Raw genomic sequence first — 13,398 nt, forward strand, 5'->3', positions numbered from 1 at the left:
GTAGCCATGCTGATTTCAAGTTCTGGCTGATGTTTCAAAACAATATTCAAAGAGCAATCGTATTAATGGTTACTAATGTCAATCAAAATGAGGAGTACAGATTGTGTCAATCGCCGTACTCTCAACAGGTTGAGATCAGTAATACTGAGAGCAAACTTGTCAAACAAATCCTCACATGATTTCAAACATTGCTTTGCCAACGGTTCCAAAACAGATCATCTTTTTATAAAGCGTACTGTATGGGACAGAGTACTGTGTGCAAAAGTTCAGACATGGTACAGATACTAAACAGACATAAAAACTGCAATAAAAAACTTATCTTTTATCGTATATCTTCTGTAGTGTTCCGGAGCCAGACACAAAACGAATCATTTGGCAGACTCTACATGCTGTAAATTTCTGCCATCAGCACAATGTAAGTTCAAACATTATGATATCCTTTTATGCCCAGTGTTTCTGCTTTGAACTTCCACACTTTTGTCTGGCTGTTGCCATCTCGAAGTCTGTGCTAGTCGTCAAATTAAAAACATTTTCCTGATCATTACATCCCAAGAACTGAATCTTCAGAAGAGTGACTTTGTATGTACAATGCCATATGATATCAAAAGTTGTATGTAAAGCTGCTGCTTGTATTTTCTCAGTAGTCAAGAACCCAGGTGTGCTGAAGTTCATTTTTCCCTCGTGGATAACTTGATGCAACAGTTATGTAAGGGAATAGCACACAGTGTATTCTGCACCAATTCATCAAAATGTACAGTATTCTGATGAGGAAGACATAAATGCCATATAAACATCAAGGATTCACAGAATTTTTGTGTCCAGCATGAACTAGTGTAAATTTTTTTTTCTGGAATACAACATAACCTTAATTATATTTGTCTTGTTTGCAGTGCATCCATCGTGATGTCAAACCAGAAAACATCCTCATAACCAAGTCAGGTCAAGTTAAACTCTGTGACTTTGGCTTTGCAAGAATACTCAGTAAGTGCTCACACTCATATTTTTCATCCAAATAACCAAGCACAATAGATTTGTTCATTTATGCAAAGTATGTGAATGGCTTTTTGTTTCAGAATGCATACCTGGAGATAACGAGTCAAGGGAAAATACTCATGTACACTATTCTGCACTATATGGTATTTTTCTTCATTTTTGTGAATCCCAAACCTGATGATGATTCAAAGATTAGAATGTTCAAAACTCAAAGCGTTGTATGGAAGATGGTTTCGTACATAAAAAGACTCCGCGTAAATGCATAATACCAGTTCATGTTACTGTTGCAACTTGTAGGTTAGTTGCAGAACCGGTTTTGCAGACTGAATTTCAGGGCATATTCTTACATTAATGAGGACCAGGTCTGACACATTGTTCTTGTTGTGTTGTGCAATATTAATGTATGTAAACACTGGACATCTGATCTCTTAACAACAACCCCGGCTGCAGTGTTTTTCCGCTAGGCCAGTACTGTATTGATTAATCCATGATATGAATGCCGGAGGTAATGAAACCATTACATTATTCATGTTTTGTTCTCATCTGTGGGATGAAAGTTACACTCTGGTGACCCACAACACAGCAATAATACATTAAGCCCTGCTCATAAATAACTCTTCGCATGAACAAATAAAACAAATGGAAGTCAAGACTCTGAGGATGATGACTGTGTCTGAGCTATCTTGAATCTACGTGTAGATAAATGTGAAAATACATGTCACTGACAGATTTCACAATTTTCTTGTGAGCCCCAAAAGTTGGGTTGAAGGGCACTTCTGTCACCTTCATGTTTAATAGAGAATGTTCTATTTTGTGACAAACCTTCATTCGTAGGTATTTTATGAGTTGCTGACATTTGACTAGCAATGGTTCAACATAAAATATTCTCATTTGATTAATTGGAGACCTTTATGGTATTGAAAGGTGGCAAAGAAATAATCCCATAGTTTTGAAATTTATTGGCAATTACAGTTAAAGTGACTATTAATAATGCATGGCAATTGTCTAGAGTTGTCAAATTTTTTTTGTATCTATCTATGTCAGTTATTTACTTCGTCTTCGCCGATATATCACTCAACATTTTAGTTGCTAAGCCTGCCTTTGTCACACGCAATAGAGAAAATGTACATTATCAAGGTGCACAGGAACGTGATCTGCGTTTTTTTCTATCAAATTTGCTGACAGGCTCCATTGCGATTATTTCATTGATTAAAAAACAGCGTTTACTGCAAAGATAAGTGAAGTGATTGGAAGGACTAGTGTAATTTCCAATACATCACCGCGCTAAACTCTGTTTTACTCATAGGGATAATGGTGTCGTTTAAAAATAACTTTTCCCCTATACCCTGAAGATGAAAAGTGATGCCTTTGTTTGTTCACCGTGGCCAAATTGAATTTTCAGTGAAATTTCTCTCTTAATGTAAAAATATTCCGTGCTGTATAATTCAAGCATAGTGGTGGGTGAATTAGTTTGAAGTGTTCAGGGGGAAAAACCTGAAAAGGCAATGGCGAATCTAATTTTCTGCGTTGTGCCATTAGAGCCATTTAGCATGCATTTTGTCAAATATCACGTATAACAGCTTGGTGTAGTTGTATTGTTGCATTCAACATTTCCATATTAAGACAACAAACCGAGCATTCTGGCTTCTCTTCAGTTCACCACTAAAGTAATTTTCATTCTGCTAACAAGCTTTAAAGAGTCCATTTGATACTTAGTGTGAATTTACATGTGACTGTGTTGAACTCAGGAATTTTATTGCTGCACTCTAGAACAAGGGAATGTGAGGGGGTACACATAATGCCCTTATCAACCATTCAGAAGTGGCCGTAGTGCAGCAAATCATCGTAAATCAAAAAAGGTTTGTGACTGTCTGATCCAGGGGGATTTCTGTGCCAGTTTTTGTTACCAAGCGTATGTGACGGTTTCTAGGAAGGGACATTTTCAACATAAAAGCTGACGTTTTCATTCATGTCATCGCACAGCCACTGACTTACAAACCCAATAGCTATTGGATTTCAGTGTCAGGAAACACATAGCCGTAGAAGCACAATTAATCAACTCAAAGATTTTATGCTTCACTTTGTATTTCTTCGGTGTTGATTGTCATTGTTTGTAGTGAAAATTCAATCAAACTTTGACAAAGTTGAAGAAGGGAATGCCATTGTGTGATTAACTGTGGCCACTGTCGGCCAATGCATGTGTGTATGATTTGAAAGCGTTTACCATTTAAGCAATCAAAATGAACGCAACCCAGACATAGTTGAACACACTAGATCAGGGTGAAGCATGTATTTCTTTGTCAGTATGGCAAGCTTTTAAATCACAGATTAAATATCCTGTCATGGAGTTTTCTGTCGTGTAGAAAAATGCATAGATACATCAGGCCCTGGCCTAGTTGCCATACTTTAGGAGTTGTATTCTATTCTGAACAACTGCATGGTTGACTGTTTTTATTTAGACGCATTTTCCATAGGTAGAACATCATCGATTATCTCTGCCAAAGCTGCAGTTATAGGCTTTGGTCATGGTAGTTTTTCATGCCAAGTTGACTTAATATTCAATTTGCCAACTGACCTGGTTCACTCTTTGTAAATATCAATTGTGAATGGTATGTCAGTATGTACAGTACTTTTGTGGAAGCAAAGATGTGTAAAGTAAAATGTGCTCTCAGCAATGGCCTCCCTGGCTTCTTACTGAAAGATCAAAAGAGACACACGCTTTGTCTTTTCCTGTTTGTAACAATTCAAATGTGCTGAAGTTTCCCCAATAAAACACTTAAAATGTTGAATCTGAGATATGAAACTCAGATGTGAAAATCAACAGAATTCCATTTTAATCTTTTAAAACCTGACAGTACATTATACTATTGAATTTGTTTTCTACTGAATGTAGTCAGCTTTAGTGAGCACAAAAAACTCACATCATTCTGGATATGTGAAATGAACTTGGCGTACTCATCATTCATCCCTTTGTGTATTGCTTATCTTTCCTTTTATATCAGCGTTGTTTGTTCATGATCTGTACTAAATCTGAAAAGGAAGAAGGTATTTATGTAGTTGTAAGCAAGCCCGCCCTTTGAAAGTACAGCCTGTTCAGTGACAAAGTGGGACAGTTTTACGAGATCTTATCTGTACCACTTTTGTTCAACCAATAGCCCTAATGTGAAAGGAAAGAAAAAACTCCCCTCACATATCATGTAGAACAATTGACAGGAGTAAAAGTATGATAAACCTTTGTATGTGAGAGGCAGTATTGGAAAACAGTCGGAGAAATACACTTTAACTAAAATTTATAGTACATACTGCCATATAGAAAATTTACAGTTATGTGGTAAATTATTATGTCAAAACCGTACTGACCACTAATGCTTGGGTATAAATTCAGCCATGTGGCTTAGCCGTACCACTTTGTGACCGACCCGTCACACTGTAATGTGAGCAGGTGGGAAAATCCGTGTTTGCTGTACGCAACGCGATGCTTGCTGAAATTGTGGTGAAGAAAGGATTACAGCTCAACAATAGGATAAGACCAGATTTCAAGAAAAAAGTGTACATTCCCAAGATCACCTCATTTCCGTGTGTACTTGGGAAAACACTCAGGATCCAAGGAAGGCTGTTATCTTGTGAATAGGGCTTAGTTCTCCCAGGTTGACTCTGTATAAAAGCTTAGAGCATTAGCTGGAGAAGTGAGACAAAGCATGTACTTACCCAGCGGTGAGAGCAAAAAACAAAATAACGGAGCCCTACAAACAAAGGTTAACCTTTCGGTCAAGACGTTGTGATTTATCAAGTTAATGAGGGGTCACTATATGAATGCAATATTGAAATTCCTAATAGGCATTTGTTTTTTGAAATTAGCAATTTGGAATTGATCCAGTAGGTAAGCTTTGAAAATGGTGCACGCTGTTGTTCAAATCCAGGGAGTTTCCTAGACTTTGCAGTTTCATCCCTGAAAAAATGTCAGGCAGTGAGTAAACAATAGTGTTGTTGGGCTTATGTAATGTTGGTACAGTAGGTTTTGTGCGGTGAGATTGTCCAACAGAGCAAAGCTTATCCCATGTCAGGAATTGAAGTGGCTACCTTGAAGTCATTTATCAGACTCTCGAGCTTTTTTGCTTCAGAAATCTGATAATTTAGTACCGCCCTAGGGTATAGAATACCTGTATTGTCTCACTAAAACTACACCTGGCAATGCCATATGGTGAATTTTGTGTTTGTGACAACGACAACTCTTTGTCAAAATATCAGTGCAGGCGCCAAATGAAAGCACACACGAGATTTGATGCCATAGTGAAAGTATGGAATGATGATAGCAGGGAGAAAAAAATACTACATCATCGGTTCTGCCATTTTACCTGTAAAAGGTGAATGTGTGCCTCAGCTCGTATTAGCAGCCATATTCTGATTTGTGTAACATGCCGTTGTCATGTCAACACAGTTGTAGTTGAGATCAAAAGGATATAAAACAGTTATCTAAAAGTGAAATCATGTTTGTCGCTGAGGTAGGTTATCATCGCTCATTTTCAAGCAGGAAATTGGCATAATGTGGTTTTCAGTCAAACTTAGAATTGCAAACAAAAACGGCTAGAGCCTAGGCATGTCATCTATTGAAAGCCAGACGCACAAAACAGCCAAGTGGGTGATCATATCAACCATTCTCTGGGATTTGATTAATGTCCATCCTGCATTATTAGACAGCTTAGCTGTTTCTCTTTCCATTTATATATTATTCAAATCACTTGGCCAGGGAGGTCTTTCTTTTGTGCGCGTCTGTGCACACAGTGCACTCGTAGCGGCAGGTAGGCAGCCCTCAATTTAGCAGTTGTCGGCCTTGAGTGAAATGGAAATGTAAAGAAATGAGATCTGGCACCTGGAACCCTGTCTATGCTGATTTGCTAATGTTTCTGTGTGTTTGTATCGGCACAATAGGTCACTTGAAGTGTCATATCTCGGAGTTATTTGTTCATTTCACCACCACCGACTTATAACTGTATTCATACATTATTCAAGATGTTCAGTTGTATACCACAACAGGGCAAGGGGAACCCTTTATTAAGGATGATAGTTTTGTGACTTGAAAAAAATGACAAATAAAGAGCTCACTTTTTATGACTGTCAGTTGTACTCTCATAAAGATGAAAGGCAAACATTAATTTTAAATTCTAAAAATATACTGTTTAAGTCTTGTACTCTTTAGGGCATTTCTGTAACCATGGTGCTCCATGCTTGAGCCAAGGACAGACACTGAACAATGATTGTTTGTGGTCAAGTTTTGATGTACGAACATGTCACCGGTGTAACTACAAATCTAGCTTCCATTCATTTCATTTTATGATGTTTTTTATGTGACTTGGACATACACAGACATGATTTTACACATTGACATAATGAGCGTGGGTAAACATCCAACAAGAGAGGACCGCCTTCCACTGTCCAAGTATTGGCAATGATTGGAGGCCTATCTCCTAAAAGTTAGCGTCCTCCAGCAAGATCAAACAGATGCACTGTGTAGGTGAACAAAAAAGAACAGTGATGTAATGTACTGGAAGGCAGCAACTGACAGAAACAAAACAACAGCATTGTACTTTGCTCTGGGTAGCTTGTACTGGTGATGAAAATGTTAATACATAGCCGCGAGCAATCCTTGAACTGTAGGGTTTGAAATGAAGAAGCAACGCCTTGTTTACAAAAAGAAACAACTGTTTGGTGATTTTATGGAGAATTTTTTTTTGAAAAAAAAAGCATTGATTTGTCAGAATTATATGAGAAAAGTCATGTGTCAATCTGTCACCATTACAAAAAAGTTTAAATTGTTCATGTGTGTCGACCCTCTAGTTATGACTACAACCTTTTTTATAAATATCTACTACTATTTTTAAATCAAAATTCCTGAAATTTTCTTCCAGACAGCATTTTGAAGTATTGTGTATGGCAAGCACAACAGCCTTGGTTGGAAACATTTTGAATAACATATATTTTGAATGTATTTGTTAAGTCTGTCTTAATTTTTTCATACTTGACCTTTTTCCTTTCACTTTGATCTACACAGGTCCTGGTGATGACTATACAGACTACGTTGCAACAAGATGGTACAGAGCGCCTGAACTGCTAGTAGGAGACACGCAGTATGGTCCACCCGTTGATGTGTGGGCCATTGGCTGTGTTTTTGCAGAACTCTTAACTGGTCTGGCATTGTGGCCGGGAAAATCTGATGTTGACCAGTTGTATTTAATCAGGAAAACCTTAGGTGAGAAAAATACGATACAAAAGTGTGCTGTTGTCAAGATTCCATCTTTGTTAATTACCATAGGAGTTATCGTCAAATGCCAAACAATCCAATTATGAAAAATATCAGCTGTCGCAGGTTTGATTATCCTTGACATTTTAGAGGCAATGTTACATGTAAAAACAACTTCTTATCACACTGAACAGACATAAATCTTTTAATTGGATATTACTTTTCTGATAAACACTGATGGGAGATCGGCGATTGATGCAGTTTGATTTGGTTGCAACTCGTTCCGACAAGTATTGTGTCGAAGCGGTAGTCAACACTTTTGACAGATATTAGGGACAGCAGAAATCTAGTAAACTGACTTGAGCACTTACTGGCAACAGCTGTTTACTGTTGTGTAAAAAGCTTTCATTTGATCTATCGTTAGATGCAATCAGTATTCTAGAAGTGTCTGCTCGTGTTCATGTATTTTAAAATTCCATAGCAATGCCTATGTGGCAAAAGACAACCTCATGTATTTTGTGGGTGTGTGTACATATGTGTGTGTTTAGGTGTGTTCATAGTAATAATACAGTCTTGGTTGTTCTTTAGCATTTGATGTTGTTTCTGAGCAAATAGAAACAGAAACTGATTAGTGTAAGGCTGTAGAGATTTCAGAATGCAGACTAAAAACTTGTCAGGTAATTTTTGCACCTGTTGATTCGTTTTATTGAAATGATTGGTCAGTGGCTGGTTTCAATGATGTGAAGTAACCGTTTGATTCTGAGTTTTGTTGAGGTAAAAAGAAAAAAAATATCAAGTAAAGGAATTTTCAAGAACTTTGCCATGAGATTCAAAGACTGCTTATCAATATACCCTCTGCTGACCTTTTGTGTGGATGTGTCTTCCAGCATTAAAAATTGATTATCGTCAGCGTGTACTGATAGACAGCATAGCAACCCTGCAGCATGTAGTTGTTGAATGACATCTGTGTAAACATGTCCCTGGTAAGAAAACCTGAAAAAAAAAGTATATCTGAGACAACCAAGGCTATTTTTAGTGCAGAGGTCAGTGAACCCAAACATATGCTGATGTTACGGCTTGTCTCCATGGTGATCATTCTAAAAAACAAAGCCTTGTAACCCCAGTCAGCGGTGTCAATGAGTATTAAAGCAATGATGCCATAAAGTAGATGTTGACAAATTGATATGCATTGTATTCATGTGTTGGTTTGAGTATATGTTTTGTCAGTGTATTTTTCCCCTTAGGTTGAAAAACCTTGTTAAATGTTCAAGCTAAATTAAACCTTATTTCAGTAAATAAGATTATCAATATGGTTTACATTGAATGAACTGTAGCGTTGCAAGTTAAGATTTTCAGATAGCTTTAGAAAACAGTATGTCCAACTTTAACCAAGTTCATTGTGATTAGACAAAGCGGACACTGGGGGTAGTTAGGAGTTTGAATTTGAAATTTTTCTCACTTGAAAAAGGTAAAACATCAACACAATGTTATCATGATATGGACAGTAATGTAACTTTTTCCTGGGATTTTTTCAAACCAATTTCTCATTCGGTATTATTCCAGAGTTTTTGTAAACTCCCTAATCTAGTGGTTCACATCTAACCTTCTAACTTAATTGTGGTTACAGTTATGTTTTGACAAAGTGGAAGGTCTGAGTGTGTCTCTTTTTGAATGCCCCTTCCAATTTGAAAATCTTCAGTCTGTTATTGTTTCCTGAACAACATTTTCAGTGTGAAATTTTCATGTAGTGTCTGACATTTTCCTTGTTTTCCCACATTTTGACATGCCCTACAGGTGACTTGATAGCTCGCCATCAGCAGATATTCAGTCAGAATCAGTTCTTCCAAGGTTTGACAATACCTGAACCCGATGTCATGGTAAGTTTTCACTCTCACAACATGGGGAATCTGATTTCAATAGGAACAGAAGTACATTGTATTTGTGTTTTTGTGCTGGGTTACAGCAGTCACTTGATATCAGTTCTGGTTGTTGTAATCTCACATTCATTAAACCCTATCAATTACACAAGCAACAAAACCAATTTGTATGTGATGTAAGGTTATTGACACAATTGTTAAGCCAAAGCCCCTCTCCTGATCTGGATTTGAGATGTAATCAGATTTTTGTCAACAAAACAGCCTCAGAAACTGTTGATTTAATTAATCTTTTTGTAAGTGATTGGTTGTTTGGATAACGGAAATCAAGATGAGGAAAAAAAGAAGTGTTGAAATGACTTATATATATTAATCATACATTATACATTACCATACCTAATTAAGATATACATGCCAAGTCTATGTGCCATTTCCTCTTGTCCACCCTCTGCAACCAGTATGCCTTCTGAAACCAGTACAGCATATCCTACATGTATATGTAGAAGAACTCAATGTGCTTGTTGTTTTACCTGTACATGTACTTTTGGATGCAGAGCTCCCCGGAAACGTTTTTTCAAATTCTGTCCACCGTGGATCATTGAATACTTGAGAAGACACACTGTTGACTAGTACCCAGGCTTGGTTTTGAAAAAAAAATGGCAAAGTGCAGTCACAATTCCCAACAACCCATCCATTTCATATGTATTCTGTGAATTAATCTTGAATTTCCATTCAGACCTCTACCTTTAGTTTAGCAGATTAGTGTAATTATCTTTAGGTTGGTAATATAATATTTACACAGCACCTGCAAGTAGTGTAGTTACCATTTGTGCTATAGATGAGATTTTGATACAGATTAGAGAAACATCAGCTGTATCTTGACAGAACCGTGAACTCACAATAAGTGTTGATATTCATGCAGAAACCACTATACAGTACAAGGTGTGCAGCCAAAAGATTCACCCTTGTGGTAAATACGGATGAATATATTTCATAAAGAGAAGGGTGTTTTTCAGGCTTGTGAAATGAGGGTTTCAAATTGGTGTTAAATTGCTTCATAATTTAGACATTTTTTGTCTTTAATGATTGATCCCAGAATAAGAACCAAATCCAGCTTGTTAGAAAAGACCCTGCATGATAATTATGGCTTGGGAGTGACTCTATCAAAATTTATCAAACTTTGAATGTTTGTGCCTGGGAAGAACTTCAATGCAGTGGGACTTCTTGGTGCAAGACAGTGTCCAAACAAGAATGTTGGTTTTCTGTGTCAGTGATAATGAACAAGAAATTTCAAATAGCTTTTAAAATACATCGTTTAATTAAAAAGTATTGGAATTTTACAGTCATATTTTATTCATCAGCGATGCTTTTAAATGATACGGTATATCAACACCTAACATTGACCAAATATAAGCAATAAGGCATGACTGCTTGTCAAATTTTCAACTTTTGTTTTTGGTTTCCATTTCTTTATTTGTCGCCTTTATGGGGGAACTTTGTGCCATCTTTGAAATGTCACCAATAGAAAAGATTTTCCAGAAACCATACCCATTTCATACTTTATAATTTGCTTTCCAATGGCTATGATACCTTAAAAACAGACTTTTTCACTCCCAAGCATAAGTAAAAGAGGAGGATTTTCCCAAATTTTCCGAATTACTCTGCGTTGATTCTTGTCACACAGTAATGCAAAGAATAAGACCCTACAGTTGTTCTACAGGATGGTGTTTCCAGGATAATTGCTATTTTGGTAGAACTATCCAACCTACAAATATATAAAAAAGATGCATTACTTCAAGTTTTAGTCTCTCAACATTCTGATAGTCAAATAGTTCAAATAGTTTACTAAAGTGGACACCTAGTTCTAGCTGAAAGAAATGCATTGTGGGATAGAAGTAGCAACACGAACACAATAAGAAAAGCTTGCATGAGTTGTAACGGGGAATGCGTAACCTAGTGAAGGGATAATCACAACAAATCATTGGTTGTCATAACAACACTGCATGCATGCCTAGTAATTCGTTTAAGTAGCATCTCTCGTAATGAATTGCAAAGCCTTGAAATAAACAATATCCTTAAAAAAAGCATCTGTAAAGCTTGCTCTAGTTTAACTGAAAAAAAGAAGGCTGGTTATGCTTCTAGTATTGAAGAAACATACTATAAAAGTTGTGGCCGTTGATACTGGTGTTTGCAGAAATCTGCTCCTGACTTGCCAATTAATTAAACTGACGATCATGTCTCTTTTCTGATAAGATTCAACTTTGACCGTAATAGCTTCCTTCTATTTGACACCTACCTGGTTATCTCTTTTCCTTCAAAACAAAGTCGAGAGGAAAATTGAAAGACTCAACTTCGGCCACAGTTTGAAGATAAATAAAATTTTGATAAGCATGTTTCTTTAAGTGCTGGAAGTTTAAACAAAAGCGGCACACGGCAAGGTAAATCGGCACAAACTGGTCAGAGCTGTGGTATAAGCTGTATAATGCATGGATCTCTCAAAGGCTAATGTTCATCATTGAGCACCTTATGTTATCCACTCTCTGAAACAATTTTGAAAACAGTTAAATTGTAAACTAACTGCAAATACCTGTTTCGTTTTGTTATTATGCTGTTTTTCTGTCGGCTTTCTCTCTAAATGTAGCCTAAGGTTAGTGTCTTATATGTCCAAGTCCATGGCAGCTTAAATCTGTGCATTATCTGTAAAACGTAAAGAAATAGACACAAAGGAGTATTGTATCTGAAAGCTTCATTCAGTAGCTTCCACTTGGAGAAGTTCAAACACCAAGGATTAAGAGACACAGAGATATCAATTGAATGAATGATGTACTTTTTGATGCTTCAACGAAACAATCATCCTCTTCTTTCATTGAACAAAAAAACAAGAATTGTAACACCTACATGAATGCACACTGTTTCTTGTTGTGTCCACCCTTTAGGAACCCTTGGAAGTGAAATTTCCAGTCACTTCTCCTCAGGCTCTCAGTTTTATGAAGGTAAGTGACCGTTCCAAGCCTCCAGAGTGTTACCATTGAGTTTTATAAAGACAATAGGAAGACTGCTGTGCTGTTGTTTTGTAACCTGGGTTATTGCCATGCATTTCCCACGCATTGCCAAAACTGCCCGCAGGAATCCAAGTATTGTTAATGAGTTCACAGTACTCATTCTTTGACTGACCACAACAACCACAATGCAATTATATGTTTCTATTGTCCTTGTTACCTTTCAAGTTTGCGGTCTGGCTCCTAATTGTATCTTTGCGATAATGTGTCTTGACATTGAAAAACACCATGCTCTGTACTTGTAACTTACAGCTGTTTATATATCTTAAAGGTGGTCCCTTAGTTTTAACCATCCCTCATCGATAAAAATCCATTTTAGTAGCATCTTGTGATAATTTTATGAGTTTCAACAAGTAAATTTTTCGAGTTTTAATCTCCTACAATGCTGCAAAATATGTGACATACCATCACTGTATCATTGTCAAGATGTATGGCTTCAGTCATCTTTCAAAGCTGATCACTATATAACTGTATTCTATTTTGTGTACACATGTACTCCATGGGTCTCTTTCCTCATGACCAAGCCAATACGCTTGCTGACGTGTTCCCACCATATAACTAGTCTCACTTAACCCTTTAGGTGCTGTGATTTTTCCCACCAAAATTTTAATGTGATATTTTCCCAATTTTTATGATTTTTTTCTGCAATTTTTTTATAATTTTGGACCATATGGATATAATAATTCATTGGCTGCAAAATTTTAGCAAAAATCTGAAAAAAATTGAATGAGGTATATTTTATAGAGGCAACAAAACTCTACTTTGGCGCTCAAAGTGTTAATTCTGTCTCTAAATTTACAACATTTTCTCATGGCAGTGAATTTTTCTTGTTTCTCCTGACAGGGCTGTCTACAAATGGATCCACATGCTAGACTGACATGTGAAGAGCTGATAGACCATCGATACTTTGAGTTCTACAGAGAGGACTTAGAAGAAGTGAAAGAAGTGAAACGTAGGAACAGAAGAGACAGATCAAGGGTATGTCATCTTATGGCCATGTTGTCAACCTTTTCACTGAAGTTTCTGTGACCCAGTTCCAGCTTTGCCATCGTGAACAACTGAGTGGTTCTAAAATTCTGTTGTGAGAAGCTTCTTTCCATGAGTTAGCCTTCCTCTTTCAAGTTTCATTTTATCAAAATTTCATTGAAATTTGTTCAGTGACAGATTAATCAGATGAACGTGTTTGAGATATCCAACCAATCATTTTAAGCGTCAGAAAACTTTCTGTCATGAC

At 36.8% G+C, this 13,398-nt stretch overlaps 1 protein-coding gene across 6 annotated transcripts in view; it reads left to right on the plus strand.

Annotated features, from left to right (window-relative positions):
• LOC139149048 (cyclin-dependent kinase-like 1) overlaps positions 1 to 13,398 on the plus strand; it is a 47,951-nt gene that overhangs the window by 32,010 nt on the left and 2,543 nt on the right. For 5 of the 6 annotated variants that reach the window (XM_070720567.1, XM_070720563.1, XM_070720566.1 and 2 more), the window contains 6 exons: positions 343 to 415; positions 891 to 981; positions 7,043 to 7,240; positions 9,026 to 9,108; positions 12,042 to 12,098; positions 13,008 to 13,142. In XM_070720567.1, coding sequence (XP_070576668.1) covers positions 343 to 415; positions 891 to 981; positions 7,043 to 7,240; positions 9,026 to 9,108; positions 12,042 to 12,098; positions 13,008 to 13,142 — 637 coding nt within the window. Of the gene's footprint in view, positions 1 to 342; positions 416 to 890; positions 982 to 7,042; positions 7,241 to 9,025; positions 11,753 to 12,041; positions 12,099 to 13,007; positions 13,143 to 13,398 lie in introns of all 6 variants that reach the window. The other variant, XR_011556069.1, reaches the window with a different exon arrangement.

The sequence above is a fragment of the Ptychodera flava genome, chromosome 14 (genome assembly GCF_041260155.1).
Source record: "Ptychodera flava strain L36383 chromosome 14, AS_Pfla_20210202, whole genome shotgun sequence".
In the NCBI taxonomy this organism is placed as follows: Eukaryota; Metazoa; Hemichordata; class Enteropneusta; family Ptychoderidae; genus Ptychodera; species Ptychodera flava.